We start from the raw sequence: 27,138 nt of genomic DNA on the forward strand, positions 1-27,138 counted from the left end.
AGTTCTACAGAAGAAGTCGTTTGTAGCAATATAGCCAAATTGCCCCCTTTTGGCCCCGCCCCTTAGCCCCCTGGGGAGTCAGCCCCACCATTTGTACAATTTTTAATCACTACCACCTAAGGATGCTTCCAGTCAAATATGGTTGATATCCACCTCTTAGTTCCAGAGAAGAAGTCGCTTAAAGCAATATGAGCAAATTGACCCCTTTTGGCTCCGCCCCTCAGCCCCCTGGGGGGTCAGCCCCATTATTTGTACAATTTTGAATCCCCACCACCTAGAGATGCTCCCAGTCAAATTTAGTTTAATTCCAACCAGTGGTTAAGAAGAAGAAGTCGTTTAAAGAAATTGTTGATGTACGGATGTATGGACGTACAGACGGACGGACGACGGACGCCACGGTATGGCATAATTATAAGCTCACCTTGGTCCTTCGGACCAGGTGAGCTAATAAATAAGGGATCCCACCGTGCTGAATTTATGGTTTCCAAAGTTTTGGATGATGTAGTATGTATACTATTTACTAGAAATGTTTCATCAGTGAACGCTCTTTGTACAATGCAGTAACCAAAACCCCATGGCTACAACACTGTATACAGTCTACACAATCAGGCTGAAAACGAAATTCAGCTAAAATGGTAAAAGTTTAGCCCATTCCCCACCAACTCATCTAGGAAGAAATTCTAGTTGAATTGATCGATCATCAGACTATAGTAAAGCCAGTGGAACATGGTTCAATTCCTAGTTAGATAAACCAGAATATCCCTCTTCAACATAATTTACCTGTAAACAAATCTTGGTAGATTTCACCAAGTAAACACATGATAAATATTAAACCACATCAGAAAATCCCACAATGTTAGTCGACACAGTATTAATTAAGCAATGCCTTGTGTAGGCCAATCACTGACAATTTTATCCATAATGACAAAATCCCAAAAACTTAATACACAATTAGTACAAACCCAAAATTGCTCAGGATCCATTCTCTGTAATTAGTGATAATAACGGTAAAATTAAATATACTTTTTCAAAAGCAAAATGATTCAATCTTTCATTAATACATCTATTTTGATTTTGTCTTTCCTTTTTTTTTTGTAACCAAAAGATTCATAACTCATGAAAACTTGAAATAGAAAACCCCATCAGGTGGCCTTTTGACATTCTGGAGGCTGACGCATTCATGTAAGATAACCTTTCCTGTAGGATAAATCGTGTTCCATATTTTCTTAAGTAAAAAGCAATTTAAGTAAAGAAAATATTTTTATAGCACATAATATAACACAACTGTTTTATCGACTTGTGAGGACTAGATGATGGGTGACCTTGGTAACCTTGACCTATAATCTGTGACCTTTCTCACCTCCCAATCCTTCTGCAACATCCCGTTACTGAAGTACTCGTCCATCATCTCCAACTTTTCCTCCTCTTCATCTTCCTCGTCATTAAGGACAATGAATCCTCGCTTCTCAGCAATGTCATCCTCTCCTCCATAAATCTGTGGTGTCCATTGCACAAAAAATGCGTAAAGGTGATCTACCCTGTAATGATCAATTAAAAGTAGTAAATGATATCTGCTACATCAGTTATATAAATCATATACCCAGGAAATGATTAACTAAAACAACTTAAGGACATATACTACCACAGTTTTGAAAATGACGTCAAACTTACCACAGTATGACGTCATCTCATTGTCTTTCCATTGTGATGTCATATCCATGTACGATAGACATGAGAAACAGGTTTTCATAGAAAAACTCTATGTTACATGGCCGGCTATGTAAGACTAAATTGTCACTAGTTATAGCTTGAGAACCCCTACTTTTATGTGTCCCTATTGCTGTAGGCGTGTTGTTGATTATTTGTCACTTGCATGGGTATAGAGAGCCAGCAATTTGTGCCCCTTGCAGTAGGCCTCAGTTTTCCTAAACTTACTTTTCTTGGGGTATATAGAGACAGCTATTTGTGTCCATACCCATAGGCCTGTTTTTCTGTACTTACTTTTCTCGGGGTATAGAGAGCCAAAAATGTGTGTCCCTTGCAGTAGGACTGTTTTTCTTAACTTACTTTTATCGGGGTATAGAGAACCAGCAATGTGTGCCTCTTGGTGTAGGCCTGTTTTCCTTACTTACTTTTCTCAGGGTATAGAGAACCAGTAATGTGTGCCTCTTGGTTTAGGCCTGTTTATCTGTACATTGTACTTACTTTTTTTGGGGTATAGAGAACCAGCAATGTGTGCCCCTTGTTGTAGGCCTGTTTTTCTGTACATTGTACTTACTTTTATCAGGGTATAGAGAACCAGCAATTTGTGCCCCTTGTTGTAGGCCTGTTTTCTTTACTTACTTTTCTCGGGGTATAGAGAACCAGTTATGTGTGCCTCTTGGTGTAGACCTGTTTTTCTATACATTGTACTTACTTTTCGCGGGGTATAGAGAACCAGTAATGTGTGCCCCTTGTTGTAGGCCTGTTTTTCTGTACATTGTACTTACTTTTATCAGGGTATAGAGAACCAGCTAGTTGTGCCCCTCGTTGTAGGCCTGTTTTCTTTACTTACTTTTCGCGGGGTATAGAGAACCAGTACTCCGGCTTTTTGCGACCCTTGCCGTAGGCCTGTATGGGGCACGTCTGTGAGATTTCCTTGTTGATAGGCATGCCGAGTCGGAGACACAGATACAAGGGGAGGTCGTCAAAGGTTGCTGCCGGTTTTGGAATCAGTTCTGTTAAAATAGACACAAAATGTGAATTACAATTGAATATTTCTCTATGAATTTTAGCTTAATTTATTTAATAAAAATATTCATTTTAATATTCTTCTGTATCTGAATGGATCACTTTTGTTTGTTTCGGACGCAGAAATATGAGAACTGTTTCACTAGACTTCAATGTTTACTCAGGTATAATTTCAATCCTTGAATTAAAGAGAAGTTGTAACCAGATCTCAAAAGAGTGTACATTGTATATATATGAAACACATTTGATACATTAAATCTATAAAGTCATTTAAATTTCTCCAAAATATTATCAAGATAAGTAAAACATTAACACAGTTCTAGTACTACTGGTATGCTTTAAACAAAACACGAACTCGGGCAGAATTATTCCTGAAACAGAACTGCACTTAAGTACTTTCAAACAAGTAAAATAAAGAGTTTATTATATTAGGCTATTTAATTAAAACAAGTTGAAAACTAATATGGTCCAAAAAATTCTATATTTTGATACATGTACATAATCTTATGACAAGATTTAAATATTATTTAATAAAAAAAAGACCAGAGAATTATTTTATCAAATAATCCTCTGATGTGATAGTATAAAACAAGCAAATGGCTGACATGATGCAGACAAGAAGATGGTGGACAGACAAAAGGATAAATAAATAGACAAAAAGGCACTGAAAGTCTGATTGGCTATTAGGTTGTTTGCATATTTGTCACTTCTGTCTACTTTATAAGGTGTCCACTGTACCAGATGTAGCAATCTGTGTATACCCATGAAAAAGTGTTACAGGCATTGAGGCCTACAGCTTACAGCCCTAATTTGAAGGACTATATATACTCTGGTAGCCTCAGCCGGAGTAATCCCATGGTGGACAGAAGCTAAATTCTTACATCAGGAATTCAATTGAAAAAAGCTTGTGTAATTAAAGACCAAGTTACTGTGACCCCATAAACTTAAAGATGATTTGATTTCTCTTAGTACGCTACAACATTTCTATCAACAGGTCAGGATTGTCAGCTGTTTCTGAAGTTTCAAAGTGTGGATAAATGTTTTCCTTGAATATTTTAATTCACCAGTCAGATCTGATTGTATGATTCTGGCTATATATTTAAGCTGGGGAGCGCTGTTCTCCATCATCTATACTATTCTGGCATTGGTTCAGGGACATTCCTTAACTTTAGGAAATTCCCTAACTTCCAATATTCTAATTTGGATGCTTCTGTGACATGAAATAGTGCTCTTCTTTGGACATCTTATTTTATAATTGTTCGTGAGACTAGTCTGTGATTAAACATTTTTCTGGGGAAAAAAAAGACTAATCAACATAAAGATGTGTACATGATGCTTCAACCCATGTTACTGTTTTCCATTGACCGTTCTTAAAGAATAAATAAATAACCTTCAATTTAACTCCAAGGGGTACCGGTTGTTTAATGTGAAAATCTACACAAGAAATCTCATCTGTTTTCTTTTCTTTAGGCAACGTCTAGCATACTATTCTTCACTGTATACATATTATTAAACTATACTGATTATATTATGGGAAAAGTATTGGTGATGTTAGTACTGAGGAAGCTTTGTTGTTTACAGAAAGAACGATAGTACATTATACACTGCATATATACTAGAACACTAAAATAATAATATATATACATTATATATATATAGATACTAGAACACTAAAATAATAATATATATAAATATATATATATTATACAAAGAAAAATTCTTAACAACGAGTCTTTAGTACTTTCATCTCTTCTAGGAGATTCTTCAGACTCACGGATATATATTTTTCAGTCTTTCAGTCTGAAGAATTTCCTAGAAGAGATGAAAGTACTAAAGACTCGTTGTTAAGAATTTTCCTTTATATAATATTTATTTGTCCATAAGGATCATTTTTCTGATTTATAAAATATATATAAATATATATATATATATAGATAATAGAACTCTAAATGATGTTGACAGTGTAGACAAAAATGAGACAAATTTACAAAACGAATGGCTCCTTATTCAAGAGAATTACGAGACACACACTACTTTATTTATCTGGCGGTATCCTGGTACTTGTCCACTTATATATATTGCAGTTGAGTAGAAATTCCAACAGAAGCTATTCAGTGTCCTGTAATTTGCCCACCCTTATATATATTTACTTTGAGTCAGAAATGGTGCTAGCGCCCAGGAGAAATGCAGCACATTTAAATTTCTGTGCAAGTCCTTAAGGGAGACCAATTTTTAAAGATGCCTTACTATTGAGATAAGTTTAACTGCACAGAACTCAGGGTTTATTTCAAGGCTGGCTTATTTTCAAATCAGGTTTATATATAATTATCAAGATTTTAGAGTATCTGTGCTACCAAGCCATCATTTTGAACTACATGCAATCTTTTTGAGTAGCACCCTTGACTGTAGGTCAAGTTTTCTACTCAAGCGTGTGAAGGACGCTTATCAAAATACACACAAAAACTTTAATATACTGAAAAGGACTTCAAAGCTAAATAAAGTCACTGGATATTATTAGATTCCAGTAAACAACACTCAGACCAGGACAACATCAAACAACACACAACACAAAGTGTCAACCAAACTTACCAATGCCTGGCAAACCACAAGAGGAATGAAAGCAAAATGTGTGAGTATCATTTGATGCAGGTGTACAATTCAATGTAATGCTGTGTAGATCATCCAGTACTCAATCAACAGAGACATAATTCAAACTTTCGCAAGCAAATCCATGGACTATATCAAAATTAACCTTTAAATCATCAAATACATACAAATACTATTTTTTATTCTGTTTCCATATATAAATCACCGTCAATTATGACAAATTTGGCATCAGATTTTTTTATTTTATTTTTACATTAATATTAAGCTATTCTTTTCAATCTTAATTAAAGTGACAAATAAAGGCTATGTACCAGAAAAATAGATTGTACCGAAAAGAAATACAATATACCGGTGACGAGCAAGCTAATTTTAAGGCAGTCTCTCCATCAAGATGTATATACATTTTTCATGTTGGATGTCTTTTGTTAAAAAATGATTTAGCAAACCATAATATAACATTTTGGATTTTGTCCCTCATACATGTACAAAATATCAGAATAGCAAAATACAATATTCCTACTCAATGCAAAAAAAAAAAGAAAGAATACCATCAATGACTAGTACTGTACGTGCGACAGACTATTGAATAAGTATCTGGTGAGGTATACGTATATGTTACAGTAATCTTAACTATACGTAAAGTGTAGCTCATTGTCCAATTTGTTTACATATTTTGATGTTTTATATCATGTTGGTTATATAAATCTACATCATTCAGGCCTTATATACATTTTGTGGTCCAGTGACCTGGGGTGAGGTTCTTTAACAAAACCTAAAATATTATATCTCACTTTATCTACAGCATATACATATCCTTACAACAATTATTGCATTCTTTGAGCATCATCAACTTACTTGTTAATACTTCATAATTGTTGTAAGATAAATCAAGTTGGTCTATAAAATACATGATGTAAAACAGGTCTTGTCACCTTACACTCAACCTATGGCCTGTTATTGATGGTTGTAATGTCACATGCCATAACATATAATTAGTTTTCGAATCAGAGAGACAAAGACTGTCCTAAATGTACATGTACTTGACTTCGTGGAGGAATTCACTTTTTCTCAAGTGCAGACAATCACGATTGTCCAATGTTATAACAATGATTCCAATATATGTCAATTCAATATGATGTAAAAGGAAAGTGATGATATAGTTTTTTTGTGTGTGTCTACATTAGCGATCGTACGTTTACTTATGACCAAACGATTAACTGTATGCCAGGAAATGCCAGGAAAGTTTCGTCAGTGTAATTTTTGCCCCTTTTTGCCCTCCGTAATGAGGGCATGTTCTCTTTATCAAAATTTACACTGGGTGGAAATCGAGTTTACGGAAGGACAAAAGCTTTACTGGAAGAACATTTCCCGGTATACAGTTCATAAAAATGCAACTATAAATAGATTGGACAATGAGTTTCAGTTCTGGCAGCTGCAACATTAATCTAGATACATGTACAGGTGTATATCGTGCAAGGGAAGTAACTCAATGTCAATACCAAACGTCTATAAACTCAGAGTTCTCCAATATACCAGTTTTCTTTCAAATTTCAAACTCAAAAAACGTAAGCTCCATATATAATTAATTAAATTAATAATCAGAAAATGGAGGAAGAAAGTGAGAGTTGAAAATTTGCAGGATCATTAAAAAAAAAATGATTAGTTAAAAACAGCACTATAATAATTTAGAGCTCATTTTTAAATGTTGTAGTTTTTTAGACAGTATAATCATCAATGGAAAATATTATTTCGTGATGAATAAGTCGACATCAGAGGGCAAAATCTCTACGTAAAACACATATCACAGATACAACTTGTCGAGTAGTTGTATATTTACTGGAAACTGAAAGCATTTTGTGAAAATAAAATTCAGTATAATCTTATATAACTATTTGGCTCTCAACAAAAGTTATATCATTTAGAATACTTGATCTATTAGTTTTATGAAATGCAGTAAACAAATGATTTTTGCAGAAAAAATATATAGTGGATGGTCAATTAATATGAGAAATATTTATAGTGTACATTTATATATACAGTGTATATGGATATATTAAATTCTGGTCCATGTGGAAAATATAGCTCAGCGTTAATTTGTTTTTTTAAACATACATCAGGATAATGACTCCAGACAGTTATGTTTTATTGTATAACAAAGTGTGGAATTATAGATATAATTAACCCCAAAAAGAACCACTTAAAGAAAATCAATAAGATTTGGAGACTTTAATTTACTACAACTGGTTATAAATGATATTTTATTTTTTTATGAATAACATGCACAAGTAGAGGCAAACAGCTAGTGGGTGTTTATGACTTACCCTCTATAATGTGTGTATAAGCTTGAATCAAGGAGCAGACAATAAGCTGATTCTCAATTCACCATGAATACTGTTAGTAACTTATATACCAGTATACATTGTACTGGTATTACATACTGCTCCAGACTTTATAACACAATAGGTATTTATTCATGCTTTTCACCACATTTCGCCCACTAGCACTATATATATAGGTTTCCTCACTCCCGACTCATTACATAAACCTGTTAGGAGTTGATTAGCAATTTTGGTTATCCATTAGTGGCAAACACCGAGGGCGTTGATTCATGCCTCAATCTTTGAATTTTGACGTCATGTTACAATTCTTTATGTTGTCGTCTTCAATTGTGACATCATGATTCATTGCAATAGTTTCCTCGATCATAAAAAATATATTTCGAGGAGAAATGAATGGCATTCTAGATATGAAACGAACATTATAGGAGAAAGGTCCCCAACTCATGATGGTTGATTATCATAGCTGTTTAACCCTTTCACCACTGTAGACCATAATGGACTCATCCAGATCAATGAATGGTAGAGCCTACTAAAGTTACTTAGGGTTGAAAGGGTTAAGTCTCTATGGTTAATTTTCAAATTGTTTAAGACACAAGGTAAGTCCTGTGTCTTTATGCAATTTGAAACTTAAGCAACTCAAGTTTGATAAACATGATAACCAACCAGCAATGGTGGAAGAACCTATATATACAGGTATAAATACAAGCTTTACCATACTAAACTCCTTAAAACTCCCTATCATACTATTAGTGTACCCTAAACAAGAATGCACAGACATCTTTCTACTGAGGGTCAATATTACAATAGAGATCAATGTGGTAGCTCCAATGCCAACTACCTGAAAACAAATAACAGGTGTAATCACTACATTATCCTAAGGTATTGAGAGTTGCTTCCCCTTTGACAGTTGTGACAGATTAGGGAGGCTTTTTGATACTCCAGCGGATACTCTCACTCACATTCTCTGGAATGAATCATGACAAAATTGAAGGCTCAGTGTGCTCCACCTTGTGTATGAGATACAACGACTAGGTAGTTTAAACTTGATCCTTTGATGTACATCAAAAGAATGTTGCGGTCTTGTAACGGTAAAATTGACGGGCTTTGAACTCTGGTGTTGCTCCTCTTTAATGTTCAAAGGACAGATACCAGCCTAGCGATTAGTCCAGTTCTATTACCAGAGACCAATTAAATCGCTAGCCATGTGCCTTCAATTTTGATATGACATATTTCATGTTACAGAGACCGTAAATGAGCGGAACCGTTGGAGATTTGAGGAAGGCCTTCTCTCAAAAGCTACATATATTGAAGCATTTATATACATACCATCAAAAGACTGGAACAGTGTAGGTTTATCTGTCAGCTTTATTGCATTTTCAACTTCCAATCCTGATTTCACCGTGTTCTTATGAATGTTATTTTCTGTTTGTGCTATGTCGACAATTCCATCCTCTCCCTGCACTTCCAATTCAGACATGGCCTCACATATGTCCTTGACCTCTGCATTAGTTTTAAAAAGTCCAGTTGCATAATTGACAAATGCACTCAAATGTGGAGATACGTTGAAAGATCCAAACGAACTTGACTGCCTTGGGTCGCCTGTTGACATTCTGTTTGAACCAGGAACATCCATTGGATCAGAGACAGGCTTATCCTCCTGTTCGAACTTGCCCACACTAATCTTACTGAGTCTATCCTGTGCTGTTTCCACATCACTCAGACTTATTGCTCCTTGTTGGCCCTCAGACACTGGGAGATACACAATGTTGCCAATCTGTTCCATTGTGGAATCATTTTCATTATTTCCATCGTTTTCTGAAATCACGGCACTTTGTGCTGATAACACCCGCTCCACAGCCATAGTGTTTTCAAGGTGAAAAGAATTTGCATCGTCGCTACTTCCAGCCACTAATTCCTGATTGGAAGCAGGTAGTCTTTCGCTGTCAGAATTACCACCCCTTGACAGGGATAGATTTGAATGTTGTGATACATCATTGGTGTCCTCTTCATTAACACCGGCAGTTTGGTTTGAAAGTTGAGTGTCACCTTTCTCATCATGTGACAAATGTTCACTCTCCGATTGGTTGGTTTCATTTGGATCTGCACTAATGAACTCTCCGAACTCGTCCATAGATGTGCTTCTGCCTTTCTCTTCGTTTGATTTAGCTGAAGTCTCCTGGGTAGCACTGTCAGACACATCCTTCATGTCTAAATCTATCAACATGACATCCTCCTCAGACTCCTTGTTAACAGGTTTGTCAGTACTAGGTGAGAGTCTTTGATTGAAAGGTGATACACCAGGTCTGGTTTGACCGACGGGAGAGAGACCAGCCTCACTATGACCTGGCGACAGACCTGCATGTCGTTGACTGCCAGGAGACAGACCTGGCCCACTCTGACCAACAGGAGAGATCCCCGGCCCACTCTGACCAGCAGGGGAAAGTCCCGGAGCATTCGCTCCCTGTCCACATGAACACAGACTTCCAGTATCTGACATTTCACTGTTGATGGTTGCACTGCGACTTGGTGTACGGATCTTTGCTTCGTAGGCCTGAGGGTCCTGTTTCATCAGCTCAGCATGACCTTCGACCCACGACTTGTAGAGCGGACAGCTCCGGTCATGGTATATTTCGGGCTTCGGTGCATCCTTTGTAACACTGCTGGAAATAAACAAAGTTCACATCTATTTAATGTATTGTATATGCCACATATTTTATAACCAGCTCATAATTATGCTCAGTTACAGGTAAAGATTTTATAACTCCAGATATCACATAATCCAGTCACATCTGCCTGGAATAAAGGTTAATAGACTTTCAAGTCTCATTGCAGTTTTGGTATATCTTTAAGTTCAATATAAGACATTCGTACTAGGTGAGCTAAAAATTCCACTTGTCTATCAAGGAAGATATTAACACTTATAAAGGCAGCTTAACATAAATGAAGTACTAACCCTTTTTCTCCGTGAATGCTCATTGCAGCAATGTCATGGTACATAGCAGCACTGACAATCATATCCATGGGGGCTATAACACCGTAACGTTCAGCACCGTGTTCTAACACCAACGGGTCGGACACATTGGGGTCAAACATGACAGCATTAGGGGTTACCAGGAGCACCCCACTGACCACACCCTAGACAAACAGACAACAGCATGGACATATTGACTACGGTATCCTGTATTCAATGCGTCTCACAAACGTTTACTATGCAGCATATGTTATTTAACAGTACTGAATCACACATCATATGGATCTCACAAACTTAAGATTTTCATTAAACCAACCAGTGATTATGAAATTTTCCACTGATTTCCACCACCAGTAAAAAGCCTGTTCATCATTTCTGGCATTTCTGTTAGAATGTGTAATCTGTATTTGCAAAGTTAAAACACCTAATAGAGACATTAGAATAAACTTTTGAAATGTATCGCAATACATGTATTTCATTTGTATTCTGCAATACAATACAATATATGCCTTGTGAATTGCAATATACCGGCTTTCTGATACATTTTGTTACAGCAATAGTGATCATGAAAATAATAGACATAACATAAAGATATCACAAAGAACTGATAAGCAGTCCAAATGGTAGTTTTGAATACTTGCAGATGGCCGTCTGTGATATGTTTTAGCGTTGACTTTGACGGCTATCAGCATACATACCTGCCCATCTGTGATGTGTTTCACGCAGACCTTGATGAAGCGTTCGTGACAATCCTGGTCGAGCTGCTTGGCCTCGTATTCAGACAGTTTCTGCAGTGAGCTGTCCTGGCCGGGAGATGTTGTCGAGGTCTGGCGCTCAATGTGGCCTGGAATCTTGGCTGGGGGCTTGTCGGCCATCTTCACCAAAGGAATGTCCTGGAGACAAAGAAAGCCATCAGAAGCTATGATTTGTTGATGACTGTTTCTAATTGGTACTTAGTCAATAAGAATAAGATATGGCATAGTTCATGAAGTGTCTAGATTATTATGTAAGTTTCCAGTTGGCATTCATATTGACAATGATGGCCAAATGAAAGCAGTTCAATATCACATTTTACAAATACTCGGAAAGGGCAATGAGAGTGTGGTCTAGGGGTGAACATCTGGGTTGGGGTCTGGGGTTTAAGCAACTGTCTCACTAATGAGCCCCACCACCACCACCAGCCTCTCCCTACAGGCTGCAGCCATGGGAAGTAAACCAAGTTAAACTACAACTGCAATATCTCTATTCTGAAGTGATTATTGGGAAAGCCAGTTTCCAGACCATCTAAATCCTTCTACTATCAAGCTAAGGTTCAATTTTCAAGAAGTATAACAATACTTCATCCTATACACATCCTCTTTAATGGTGAAGCAGAAAGAACAGTGATAATTTTTACTTTCAAAAAGTTGGTACTTTGATGGTAGGTGTATGTGCTTATCAGTATGTAGACTATCCAATTACCACCATAAATTAACAAAATTGTACCAATAGACCAAGACTTATAGCCATACATGATTCAGCGAATCAGAACTGGTGGGAAATGACCTTGACCAGCAACCATGTTGGATTTCTCATTCATAGTAATATTACATAATGTATGTAGAATATCCAACAAATACCTTTTATCACCAAATGGAAGACTTCTTGGTCGAAAACGGGGCAATACAATGCATTTTCCAAAGCATATCCCCTGTTCTATATTCAGTAACAGTGACCTTGACCTTGACCTTAAGAATATGTTAAACCCCTATTGCTTATTTACATGTGACAGTGTATCACCCTTGGAAATACCAGGAATGTTCAGCCTTCTGGATACAGAACTGGTTGTGAGGGTGTTGTACGTGTTTTACAAACCTTACATGGTTGTTGTTGTGAGGGTGTTGTATGTGTTTTACATACCATACAGGGTCGATGTTGTGAGGGTATTGTATGTGTTTAACATACACTACAGGGTCGATGTTGTGAGGGTATTGTATGTGTGAGGGTATTGTATGTGGTACATACCCTACACGGTCGATGTTGTGAGGGTGTTGTATGTGGTTTATACCCTACACGGTCGATGTTGTGAGGGTGTTGTATGTGGTACATACCCTACACGGTCGATGATGTGAGGGTGTTGTATAAGGTACATACCATACATGGTCGGTGGTTCATTATGTCTGCAGTAGTTGCCTTCTTTGGCGAGGATGGCAGTGGCTTCACTTCCTCTATTACTTCCTCTGGTTTTGGTACATACAGCACCTGACAGACAAACAGACAAACACTCCTTAGTTTTAAAACTTGCAGAGCCTGCATTCCAAGGCTTCAAATGATGTTTTGTACAAATATCAACACATTCTTATAAACTTATCATCTGAAGTGATAACGGACAACATCTCAGTATAACTAAATCTGCACTGTAAGTCTAAGACTTTTAAAAGTGTAGTTTATTTTGTCCTACAAGTTTCAGCACAGGAATGCCAGAATCAAACACTGTAAACATATAATGACATTAATTTGCATACTCGTATCGCAACATATTAACAAACATTACATTATAATCATCAGATAAAGCACTTCCCCTATTTATAACAAGTCTAATGATTTATTTTTAACATTGAAATATTTTTTTAAAGAATTTCACCAAGAACTAAAGCAAACCTGATGCTGAGCTTCTTTTACTTAAAGAAGCAACAGTTTGGAAAAGCCTTTAAAAAACTGTAATAAGACTACCAAACACAAATTCTCTAAAGAATTACGGCTCAGGAGATAATTCAAAAACAATAATTGCTCTTTACAGTGCGAATAGAAACCACCAGAAGTGATGGTACAACAATATCAAATTTGAGTGAGGTGGAATAGAATGTATAATTTCTGTACAGAGGAAATTAATGACAGAAATTATACCAAAATTCTAGGTTCAAACCACACATGCTGCTCATGCCAACATCAAGTTAAAGGGACAGAACTCCACAGAGTCACATTAAGTTATTCACCCCAACATTTTTAAACTGGACTTGCCCAGTCAGTGATATGGTAAAGTCCAATTTGGACTTTAGGGGTGAATGGGTTAAGTTTAGGATGAACTTCAAACCAGGTGAACAGACCTTTCCTGGAAAAATCAGGCGACTTGTTAAGCGGTTGAGTTTTCTCAGCTCAGAAGGAGTTGTGTCGAAGAACGCTGCAATGCTCTCTAAGGAATCTGTGTCTTTGACCTGCAAACATCACACAAGGGTATACGTACTAATAACTTGAATCCTTTTACATACACCTATAGTAGAACCATGTTTGTGGGCACAGACTCTGATAAACATCACGTCATCATCAATTCCATTTATATATACACATTTTGAAAATATATATTCCTCCTTTAATTTCAATGCGATAAATATTTAACAGTTAACATAACTACAATTTTATATCTCAAATGTTCGCATCTTTATATTTATTGCTTTCACTTGACCTTGAATTTTATTAACCCTTTCACAACTTTAGACCATAATGAACTCATCCAGATAAATGTATGGAAGAGTCTACTTAAATTACTTAGAGGTGAACATGTTAATGCTATTCCATCTCTGCGTATTGCAGAGTTATCTTCTCTTGTGAGCAGGTATTGATTGCTACATCATTGGTTTGTGAGAGAAGCGTCATCAATATTTGAGAAAACGACATAATATTCTCACACAAACCAATGACGTAACAATCAATACCTGCTTACAAGAGAAGATAACTCTGCAATACGCAAAGACGGAATACAATGTAACATGCAACATGTGGGATTTTTTACAAAGGCAGTGTTTTTGGTAAATAAGATAATTTAAGGTTCATGGCCATGAATAGAGGGAATAAGAGGACAAGAAATTGTATTGAGACTTAGATATTACTGTATACTTCAGAATAACTGATGTGTACAGTAATCCTTACTCATGGTCATTGTATATGTAGGTGTGCCCTACCAAATAAACACAGCATTTTACTACCTTATCAAAAAGCACTTATAAACCATAAAGCAATTGCGTTACCTGATTAAACGAGCATTATAGTACGCTTACCTGGTAAACAAAGCATTATAATTAATAAACATGTACCAGTACACGTGAAAGTGATTTAAACCATTTCATGTTCCAAGATATTGAATGAAAACATGCATATTTGCCAACTTTTTGAAATTTCGATGGGGGAGATTCTGCATGCTCAAAATTAATACAAGAATAAAATGCGTGTGTATATATACCCCCCCTAGAGACAAAATAACCCTTTAAAATGACATGTTTTGAGTTGTTCTTTCAGATGAAATCATTACATCTTAGAAAATAGGATTAGTTTAGCAAACTCACTGGTTAAAAATACTCAAATTAAGGGTCCAAATCCGGGAGTCTCCTTCCTAAATAGGGAGGGTTGGCAAGTATGAACATGATTAATTGTCACAGGCAGACAGTTACCGGTATGCCTTAAGAATAAAAAGGGAAATAACTCTGCCAAATTTCACAGGATCAGTGTGCAGGATAAATATGCACAACTGCATACACATATGAGGGGGATTGTTGGTCGACTACTTGAATTGCTGGATCGAAATTGTGTGATCAAGGCAAAGCACTGTTATGCCAAACCACTACAGTGATAACATATGTACTGTGTCACACATGATATTAGCATTTCACTATAATCTAAAACAATTATTTACCCATGATCATGAGTTAACATACTTCATCTGCCTTATGTAAAGTGTTTTACAGAACTATCCCGACTTACAGTGTACTCATTAGCTCCATCAGGTGTTACTTTCTTAGGTTTTTTGTCAGGTACTTTCTGAACTGCAGTGTTCATGTTTTCTCCATTGGAACAAGCAGACATTGGGCCCGAGTTACATGCCCCTGAGCTGTCTGTGACCTCAGTCTCACTGTCAGGGTCAAGCTCCATGGAGTGTGTATACCAGGTAGTCTTGGAGTTATCTATAAAAGAAATCAACACTTATTGGACCTGTAAAGATTTGGACTATTGCAGTCTGAATTTGATTGTAAACCATTTTAAGGGCAGTTAATTGAAACCAGTCAACCAATCAGAATCAAGTACCCTCATCACAATTGAGATCCAATTTAACCTCACACTTGTCATGTGGTAGGTTGATACCAAATTGGGTTGAAACGTTTTAAGGGTTAGTTACAGAATTGACTGCGAGGAGACCTTAATCAATTAGATATAAATACCCTCAATTATTGTAATTACATATGTACACAACAAATTGGCAATCTATTAATCGCCATTTATATATATGTATGTGGCTATTGTCCATACCAAAATTTGTTGAAATCAGACGATTTTTAGGGCAGTTATTGGATGAACACTTGGACAGCAGTTTGAAAACTTAAATATATATACCAATTCTTTAAAAAAGGAAAAAAACCTTACCATCACCAGTTGAAGATTCAGTATTACTGCGAAACCTATAAAAGAAGAAAATATCGAGTTAGCAATATCACAAAACGAACAATTTCAAGTTTGAAAGAAATCAATAACTTTTCAAATTATGTATGGATGAATCTATTGCTGAAAGATGAAAGAGATTTATCTCAATAGAACCAGCGCTAGTGAAGGGTTCAGTACCTAATAACATTACCATAAGTCTGTGTTAACTCATTCACCCCCGAAATCTCATAATGAACTATTCCAGCCTTTGAACTAAAAGTGTTCAAATGTGTCTTCAGGTTTAAATGAGATAACCAGCTTATATGTACAGATGAACACGGTAAACACTGGGTAAAAACCTGCAGTATCCTTGCCCAATTAATGCACATCAAAGTTAAGAAGGGACTACAGTATACATGTAGCTAATTGCTTAATCAGTGCAGTGATGATTTTCAACCAACCAGATTGTTTTTTCATATCACTTTATAAAACAATAAGAACGCTGACAGCTGGGTCAGTAAAGGGCCCTGGAATGTGCCAGGAGTGTAAATATATATATTATATATAATATCTCCCATAATCACACAGTGGACTGATCTTGGACCTTGGAATATGACTAGCTAACAAGCACATCACACATATATATAATCACACAATTAGTTACCATTCACCAACAAGTATAAGGTTGGTGGTACATGGCACGCGTCTTACTACATATTGCAAAATTGATGTTACCTAGACATAAACCAACATCAACATTAGGGTTATGTGACACGTCCTTGAAATTAGGGTTGTGTGACACGTCCTTGAAATTAGGGTTATGTGACACAACCTTGACATTAGGGTTGTGTGACACGTCCTTGAAATTAGGGTTATGTGACACGACCTTGACATTAGGGTTATATGACACGACCTTGACATTAGGATTGTGACACGACCTTGACATTAGGATTATGTGACACGACCTTGACATTAGGGTTATGTGACATGACCTTGACATATATAGGGTTATTCGACACAACCTTGACATTAGGTTTATGTGACACGACCTTGACATTAGGGTTGTGTGTCATGACCTTGACATTAGGGTTGTGTGACACGACCTTAACATTAGGTTTATGTGACACGACCTTGACATTAGGGTAATGTGACACGACCTTGACATTAGGGTTGTGTGACATGACCTTGACATAAGGGTTATGTGACACGACCTTGACATTAGGTTTATGTGACACGACCTTGACATTAGGGTAATGTGACACAACCTTGACATTAGGGTTGTGTGACATGACCTTGACATTAGGGTTATGTGACACGACCTTGACATTAAGGTTATGTGACACAACCTGGACATTAGCGTTATGTGACACGACCTTGACATTAGGGTTATGTGACACTACCTTGACATAAGCGTTATGTGACACGACCTTGACATTAAGGTTGTGACACGACCTTGACATTAGGTTTATGTGACACGACCAGGACATTAGCGTTATGTGACACTACCTTGACATTAGCGTTATGTGACATGACCTTGACATTAGGGTTATGTGACACAACCTTGACATTAGGGTTATATGACACAACCTTGACATGAGGGTTATGATACAAATTTGTATTAATTTATATTGTAATACATGTATTTATAACATTAAAGTTGTGAAAAAATAAATTAACAGCTAGTCTTTGAGAGCAACATGTGAAAGTAAATTTTGGAAAAATCACACTGATTTCTGACCTTTATATTAAGCTACAAAGTGAGACAACCGGTACTTTGATAATGCTCTCAATGCTAATTAAGAGTCACCAACACACACACTTTATATATGTGGTGAAATATTTACTGAAATCTTATCATCACTTGTAAGACTTAAGACAAGTGATCAATAATTAAGACAAGCCATCTGGAGCTACTACAGCCCTCATACTTGACATGAAGAAACAGATTTTATCTAAGACTGTATATGCACTATAAGCTACATCTCAAAACAATATGCCGATCTGCCATAAAAGTAGCCTTATATAGAAACTTCTCTTAATTTGATTGACTGTGATGTAATTACTATTTGAGCTCCTCATAATCTGACCACCTCTCAAATTAACCACTTCTTCATCTGAAGTTGATAAAACGGTTAATGCATACCATAATATACCACAGTGTATCGATCAGCATGTCCAATTTCAAAAAGATTAGTTCTTTTTATTCCGAAATAATCTCCATGAAAGTGCGGATTGACAGACGGACAATGTGATTACCATAGGGCATCAATAACTCCAGTGCGGGGACCTAATTGTACACCAGGAAATTTTCGCTGCAGTTCCACTTTTCCAACATACAATACATTGTATATAGTAATAACATGTTAAAGGGTGAGCTTAACACGGGGCGAACATAAATTGTGACAGCCAAGGGTGAATATTTGACTGGGGAGCAGTTTCCTGTTACACAGTATATCGTTTCCTCAATTAATGATGAGGACTGACGGACAATTGTCTATGTGGGGTCCTAATAAAATATGTCGCCCCTACAATTAGCGACAAGTACATTATATGTACATGTACAGACGACACTGAGATTACTAGGGCACCAGGCCATCTCAAATCAGACAGCACCAGTGAGCATTCCTAATGGAAAATGGACCATGCTACATATTGTAAAGGCAATGCCACATCTACCAACATCACAGCCTGTTATAAACAGTAATGATGAATTCCCCTAATGTACCTCCTGGGAATTCAAAATCAATGTATCGTCTACAACACTCTGTCAAACATGCAATAAGGCTTGACATATGGAAAAAGTAATTACCCCCATTTGGACCCCAAATTCGGCCACTTGACCTTCAAGTTGATGTCAACAGATGATGGCCTCTTGCATTATTATAGCGGTAAGCTTAGCCATGCTTGAATCAATATACACCAGTAGTTGTATTCAGGGCTGTGGCACTGAGTGCTCAGTAACAGGGAGTGCTATACATCAGACTGCATCAATTACAAGTGCATCTATACATATACTTTTTCTTCCAACCTAATTTAAATTTGATGAAAAGAAAAAGAAAAAAAAAGGGGGATGGTCATTTTGCATCAAAGTACAGGTAGTTCTTAGTTTCGATTTCAACCACAGGTGGAATACCTGCATGACAGTAGTATTCATCTGGGAAATCTGTAATATTTGGGAAATTAACACTTCAACAATATTAATGGGTCAGATAGAATTGTGCTCTGTAGCAAATTTTCATAGAATTAGGACTAGAATAATTACGGTAACTCATTGAATATTTAAAATCCAATAAAACCTGGGCAAAGTGTCAGATAACATGCACGCAGGTCATGCATCGTCTGTTCAATCTTTATCATTTTTAGGGTAATCAAACTCACAACTCAGGAAGTCCTAGCTTGAATGTATTGAATAAATTGTATAAACTTATTGATGAAATTATTACTGTCTGCCTTCAAAGACTTGGTTTAATTATTTTGGTATTACAGTTGTGCTTTGTCAATTTTTAGCTACAATGTGTTGACTTGCCCAGAAGCTTAAATCAAGATAAATTTCTGAAAGATTATTGGAATCCATTGTAAGATTTTCTTGACTGCCTTCTTGTTACGTGTGTAACAGGAAAGAGAGTAGTGTAGGTGTTGACAACTCTTGTTACGTGTGTAACAGGAAAGAGAGTAGTGTAGGGGCTTCTACACCTCTTGTTACGTGTGTAACATGAAAGAGAGTAGTGTAGGTGTTTACACCTCTCGTTACGTATGTAACAGGAAAGAGAGTAGTGTCGGTGGTTACACCTCTTGTTACGTATGTAACAGGAAAGAGAGTAATGTCGGTGTTTACACCTCTTGTTACGTGTGTAACAGGAAAGAGAGTAGTGTAGGTGCTTCTACACCTCTTGTTACGTGTGTAACATGAAAGAGAGTAGTGTAGGTGTTTACACCTCTTGTTACGTATGTAACAGGAAAGAGAGTAGTGTCGGTGTTTACACCTCTTGTTACGTGTGTAACAGGAAAGAGAGTAAGTGTATGTGCTTACACCTCTTGTTACGTATGTAACAGGAAAGAGAGTAGTGTATGTGCTAACACACAAGGGATCAGACCCACATCCCCAGACTTCCTAGTCAGAGATCTACCACTGAACTAAGGGGGAATTTCCTCTACTCAAAGCTAGAAGGCGACCGTAATCCTATGTTCAATGAAAATAAGCCACACTACTCTCCCCTTATGAAATGTGTTTGCCCTCAGACACTATAACAACCCAGGTTCTAACTCCATGTCACCAAAGGGAGGGCCAAGGACACCATTTGCAACAGGAAAGAGAGACTGTGTTTCCACCAGGGATCGCGAGCCCATGACCCCAGATTTCCTAGTAATGCTCAGTACCATAGAGCTATTAAGAGGAATTCCGTCTAGCGCAAAGTTAGAAGGCAACCGTTATCCTATGTTCAATTAAAATCTGCCACACTTCCAGATTGGACCAATTAATGATCCCTGTCCCGCTGCACTGTGTGTTTTTTGTATAAACAGTAGCCTCCCCTTTGTTTAGGATATAACTGTGGCAAAGTTGGGCCAGAACACTTCCATTGACTTGAGGTAAGCTTTGTCAGTTAAAGAAATAGTACAACAATCTGAAGTCCAGCATCCAAAATCCTGGGCCAGCTTTGAGTGAAATGATAGATGACTGCAATTAACCCATGATGAAGGAATGAAATGCAATATATGTGCTGTATTATTGATCAAATCGTAGCAGCCTCACGTCATTACATATTTGCCAATTCAGCATTGAGCATGATCGAGGGATTGAGTGTTCAGTATATACAATGTAAGGCAATTTTCATTGCAATTCAATAATTCCATCAAAAGATATTAACTGGAAACCATCAGCCAATTTGATTGAAGCAGCCTCATTAAATATGCAGGAATTTTGCTGAACATTAATATAATAGAGGGAATATGGTAGAAAGAATATCGTGCATTATTCATTGAATATCAAAATTCCTTTTATAGATATAAGGAACCTATCAACCAATCAGATCGCAGCTGCAGCTTCATAAAATATGTATGAGTTTGGCAAGCATCAAACTTGAGCATCAGAATTGGGTAGAAGGTTATAGGTAAGAAAGTTTCATTAAAATCTAATCATTCTCCAAAGATACCAATTTGAAACCATCAATCAGATCAATCAGCCTCATTAATGAACACATTAGGCTAAGTATCAGGCTTTAGTGATCAGGGACTTACAGGTTGTTAATATACAAGTCAATTGTTTCAACACAATACACTCATATCTGTTCAATACAAAGATGCATCCAAGTCAAAATCAACTATTTTTGGAGAACTGATACCTCATTTTTGTGTAGGAAGCTTCCAAATATCAAATATATTTTTTTTGTACACAACATTTACCAGTCGATCTCTGCTGCCATATTTGGTGAGGTTGTACAGTATGTCACATGACCTGGTTGACTAATGGTCATTCAGCCTATAGGGATAGCCCCTATTGATAAGGTCTTCAGTCAGTTCAGAGCAGTCTCAGCATCAGCACTGTCTGGTTTTGTCCCCACCATCCAATTATTTGTTTATTTTGTGGGGGGTTTCTTTAATGTATGTTTGTAGTTATGTTTATATTGTATCATGTATATTGTGTGTTTTTTGGGGTGTTTTTTCTGTAACTTGTTCAGGATAAGGATAAAGGCTATCTAGGGTAAGACAACACCTGGTCAGCTGGTCTGAACATTGGATAAACTGTAACCTCTCTGTCCATTAAGGTCAGGTTGTAGTCTGAACATTGGATAAACCGTAACCTCTCTGTCCATTAAGGTCAGTTTGGGACAGCCAGCTCACAGCACTTGTTTGTTTCTTCAGTTTCAAGCATACTTTGTAAAAAAAAAAAAGAAGACTTTTCCAAATTCTCTCATTTGTAAATGGGCTGCTCTTATAAGTGTAAGAACATGTAATTGTGGGAATTATACCCTCAATTAAGAAACAGTGCAGCCCTTAAGAATGCCAAAAGATAATTTATATAACCTGAACAAATTTGTTTAGGCTCAACACATTTTTGAACTTTCATTTTTGGTTTTTTGTAATGTATAAAAGCTTTTCTATAAGAGCTATATATATATCTGAAAGAAACAACGCCAGGTGCCAGAATCTAGGAGGGCAATTAACAACAGGCAGCCATATTGAACTTGATATTTAAAGCTGAGTAGGTAACCTTAGTACAACAAGAACGTGTAAGAAAGCTTCATGAAAATCAAAGCATTTTTTCAAGAGTTATAGCATAGGAACATTTGTGTGGAAGCCAACACCTACACACTGATAAATCCTACATGTCACCTTTACCTTCCCAGGACACAAAATAAAATAAGAACTAATATAAACCAACCCTCTAAATCTCTTCACAACTTGTCATGTCTGATTATTTGTACCAACACTTAATTTAAGTTACACTTAGTTACAAATCTTCTATGTTCTCATTCTTTAGTAGGTAACGATCCTCTTATCACATATTATGACATATCTCCAGACCAGTACGTTCAATCAAATTGATTCCAAAACGGAGGACAAATATCCCTATACCTTAGTTTCTAAAACATTTCTAAAAGTAAACAAAATGTAATTGATTGACAGCAATCTTACTGAAACGAGGTCAAAAGTTCAGTTTAACCACCGCTGAGTAATGGTCGCTTATCTTATTTTGGACTAAGTTATATCAACTTACACTACGACTGCTACTACTACACAATGAACTAGGACAACAATTAATGTCATTATTTGAACCCAGAGTAATGGTAGCTGTAGGTACGAGTCTGGCTCTCAGCACTGGTCAAAACACATGTACCACACCTATAAACAAGGTCTTATACTTACAACCATATCGGGTTATACATGCAATTGTACCTGTCTCACAAACAATAAATCCTTTCTACATGACTGTATTAAATACAGCTGTAATGAGTCTGAACCTTAACCCTTTCACCACTGTAGACCATAATGGAGTCATCCATATCAATGCATGGAAGAATCCACTTAAGTTACAAAGGGGCGAAAGGGTTAATGAGACAAAACTTACTGAATTTATCATTTGTCTGCATCACCTGTTAATTGTGCTAATGTATATATTATACCATTATATAATATATGAAAAAAGAGAAAACTACTGCGAGAATAAGGTAGTTCAATAGCCCCCCTCACTAGTAACGATATCTGAGGACCTATCACTGACATATAGCCCCCCTCACTAGTAACGATATCTGTGGACCAATCACTGACATATAGCCCCCCCCTCACTAGTAACGATATCTGAGGAACGATCACTGACATATAGCTCCCCTCACTAGTAACGATATCTGAGGACCAATCACTGACATATAGCCCCCCCTCCCTAGTAACGATATCTGAGGACCAATCGCTGACATATAACCCCCCTCACTAGTAACGGTATCTGAGGACCAATCACTGACATATAACCCCCCTCACTAGTAACGGTATCTGAGGACCAATCACTGACATATAGACCCCTCACTAGTAACGATATCTGAGGAACCATCACTGACATATAGCTCCCCTCACTAGAAACGATATCTGAGGACCAATCACTGACGTATAGCCCCCCTCACTAGTAACGATATCTGTGGAGCAATCACTGACATATAGCCCCCCCCTCACTAGTAAGGATATCTGAGGAACGATCACTGACATATAGCCCCCCTCACTATTAACGATATCTGAGGACTGATCACAGACATATAGACCCCTCACTAGTAGCGATATCTGAGGACCAATCACTGACATATAGACCCCCTCCCTAGGAACGATATCTGAGGACCAATCACTTACATATAGCCCCCCTCACTAGTAACGATATCTGTAGACCAATCACTGACATATAGCCCCCCCCCTCACTAGCAACGATAGCTGAGGACCGATAACTGACATATAGCCCCCCTCGCTAGAAAAGATATCTGAGGAACGATCACTGACTTATAGCCCCCCTCACTAGTAACGATATCTGAAGACTGATCACTGTGCTAATGTATATATTATACCATTATATAATATATGAAAAAAGAGAAAACTACTGCGAGAATAAGGTAGTTCAATAGCCCCCCTCACTAGTAAAGATATCTGAGGAACGATCACTGACTTATAGCCCCCCTCACTAGTAACGATATCTGTGGAGCAATCACTGACATATAGCCCCCCCCTCACTCTAGTAACGATATCTGAGGAACCATCACTGAAATATAGCTCCCCTCACTAGTAACGATATCTGAAGACTGATCACTGTGCTAATGTATATATTATACCATTATATAATATATGAAAAAAGAGAAAACTACTGCGAGAATAAGGTAGTTCAATAGCCCCCCTCACTAGTAACGATATCTGTGGCCCAATCACTGACATATAGCCCCCCCCACACTAGTAACGATATCTGAGGAACGATCACTGACATATAGCCCCCCTCACTAGGAACGATCTCTGAGGACCAATCACTGACATATAGCGCCCCTCAATAGTAACGATATCTGAGGACCAATCGCTGACATATAACCCCCCTCACTAGTAACGATATCTGAGGAACGAACGCTGACATATAGCTCCCCTCACTAGTAACGATATCTGAGGAACGAACGCTGACATATAGCTCCCCTCACTAGTAACGATATCTGAGGACTGATCACAGACATATAGACCCCTCACTAGTAGCGATATCTGAGGACCAATCACTGACATATAACACCCCTCACTAGTAACGATATCTGAGGACTGATCACAGACATATAGACCCCTCACTAGTAGCGATATCTGAGGACCAATCACTGACATATAGCGCCCCTCAATAGTAACGATATCTGAGGACCAATCGCTGACATATAACCCCCCTCACTAGTAACGATATCTGAGGCACGATCACTGACATATAGCTCCCCTCACTAGAAACGATATCTGAGGACCAATCACTGACGTATAGCCCCCCTCACTAGTAACGATATCTGTGGAGCAATCACTGACATATAGCCCCCCCCTCACTAGTAAGGATATCTGAGGAACGATCACTGACATATAGCCCCCCTCACTAGGAACGATATCTGAGGACCAATCACTGACGTATAGCCCCCCTCACTAGTAACGATATCTTAGGACCAATCACTGACAAATAGCCCCCCTCACTAGTAACGATATCTTAGGACCAATCACTGACAAATAGCCCCCCTCACTAGTAACGATATCTGTGGAGCAATCACTGACATATAGCCCCCCCCTCACTCTAGTAACGATATCTGAGGAACCATCACTGACATATAGCTCCCCTCACTAGTAACGATATCTGAGGAACCATCACTGAAATATAGCTCCCCTCACTAGTAACGATATCTGAAGACTGATCACTGTGCTAATGTATATATTATACCATTATATAATATATGAAAAAAGAGAAAACTACTGCGAGAATAAGGTAGTTCAATAGCCCCCCTCACTAGTAACGATATCTGAGGAACTATCACTGACATATAGCCCCCCTCACTAGCAACGATATCTGAGGACCAATCACAGACATATAGCCCCCCTCACTAGTAACGATGTCTGAGGACCAATCACTGACATATAGCCCTCCTCACTAGTAACGATATCTGAGGACCCATCACTGACATAATCTGAGGACCAATCACTGACATATAGACCCCCACACTAGTAACGTTATCTGAGGACCAATCACTGACATATAACCCCCCTCACTAGTAACGGTATCTGAGGACCAATCACTGACATATAGACCCCCACACTAGTAACGTTATCTGAGGACCAATCACTGACATATAACACCCCTCACTAGTAACGATATCTGAGGAACTATCACTGACATATAGCCCCCCTCACTATTAACGATATCTGAGGACCAATCACTGAAATATAGCCCCCCTCACTAGTAACGATATCTTAGGACCAATCACTGACAAATAGCCCCCCTCACTAGTAACGATATCTGAGAACCAATCACTGACATATAGCCCCCCTCTCTAGTAACGATATCTGAGGACCAATCAATGACATATAGCCCCCCCTCACTAGTAAAGATATCTGAGGACCTATCACTGACATATAGCCCCCCTCCCTAGTAACGATATCTGAGGACCAATCGCTGACATATAACCCCCCCTCACTAGCAACGATAGCTGAGGACCGATAACTGACATATAGCCCCCCTCACTAGTAAAGATATCTGAGGACCTATCACTGACATATAGCCCCCCTCCCTAGTAACGATATCCGAGGACTGATCACAGACATATAGCCCCCCCTCACTAATAACGATATCTGAGGACCAATCACTGAAATATAGCCCCCCTCACTAGTAACGATATCTGAGGAACCATCACTGAAATATAGCTCCCCTCACTAGTAACGATATCTGAGGAACTATCACTGACATATAGCCCCCCTCACTATTAACGATATCTGAGGACCAATCACTGATATATATCCCCCCTCACTAGTAACGATATCTGAGAACCAATCACTGACATATAGCCCCCCTCAATAGTAACGATATCTGAGGACCAATCACAGACATATAGCTCCCCCTCACTAGTAACGTTATCTGAGGACCAATCACTGACATATAACCCCCTTCACTAGTAACGATATCTGAGGACCGATCACTGACATACAGAAGTACAATCAAAGCATCTTTCTAATATCCAAATTATTTTCCTGCAAATAAATGATAAATCTGATGATGGACAAAATTTTCTGATTCAGGTCATATAGATTGCAAACTGTTTCAACAAGAGCAACCATTGGGCAGCATAATTTATTCTTCATACATAAAGACATAGACCTTTGACAAACCATGCTAAAAAAAAAATAGGGTTCTAACCTATGCCCTACAGGAACCCACAAATCAAGTTTGAGATTTCGTTTAGCAATCATTCATTCCAAAGTTAGCATCCAGACAAGTAATTTGATATGTGAAATTATATTTTCAGTAACTGTGACCTTGACCTTTGTCTAACTGTCTAAAAGGTATAAACATGCTGATCTGTTAGTCTGAGTTTTGTGTTATTTGTTCAGAATCTAAGTTATTACATTGTATAAGGACAA

General features: G+C 37.7%; 1 protein-coding gene across 5 annotated transcripts in view; it reads right to left on the bottom strand.

Moving 5' to 3' along the window:
• Positions 1–27,138, bottom strand: part of LOC110457364 (oxidation resistance protein 1-like) — an 82,753-nt gene that overhangs the window by 18,808 nt on the left and 36,807 nt on the right. For 2 of the 5 annotated variants that reach the window (XM_021508592.1, XM_021508595.1), the window contains 10 exons: positions 16,039–16,073; positions 15,382–15,581; positions 13,734–13,841; positions 12,781–12,888; positions 11,346–11,540; positions 10,630–10,811; positions 9,003–10,336; positions 5,320–5,325; positions 2,555–2,717; positions 1,361–1,538 (listed from right to left, as the gene is read on the bottom strand). In XM_021508592.1, the coding sequence (XP_021364267.1) occupies positions 1,361–1,538; positions 2,555–2,717; positions 5,320–5,325; positions 9,003–10,336; positions 10,630–10,811; positions 11,346–11,540; positions 12,781–12,888; positions 13,734–13,841; positions 15,382–15,581; positions 16,039–16,073 (2,509 nt within the window). The remainder of the gene's footprint in view (positions 1–1,360; positions 1,539–2,554; positions 2,718–5,319; positions 5,326–9,002; positions 10,337–10,629; positions 10,812–11,345; positions 11,541–12,780; positions 12,889–13,733; positions 13,842–15,381; positions 15,582–16,038; positions 16,074–27,138) is intronic. The other 3 variants (XM_021508593.1, XM_021508596.1, XM_021508594.1) reach the window with 3 other exon arrangements.

Source organism: Mizuhopecten yessoensis, unplaced genomic scaffold (genome assembly GCF_002113885.1).
Source record: "Mizuhopecten yessoensis strain PY_sf001 unplaced genomic scaffold, ASM211388v2 scaffold9109, whole genome shotgun sequence".
NCBI classification, from domain to species: Eukaryota; Metazoa; Mollusca; class Bivalvia; order Pectinida; family Pectinidae; genus Mizuhopecten; species Mizuhopecten yessoensis.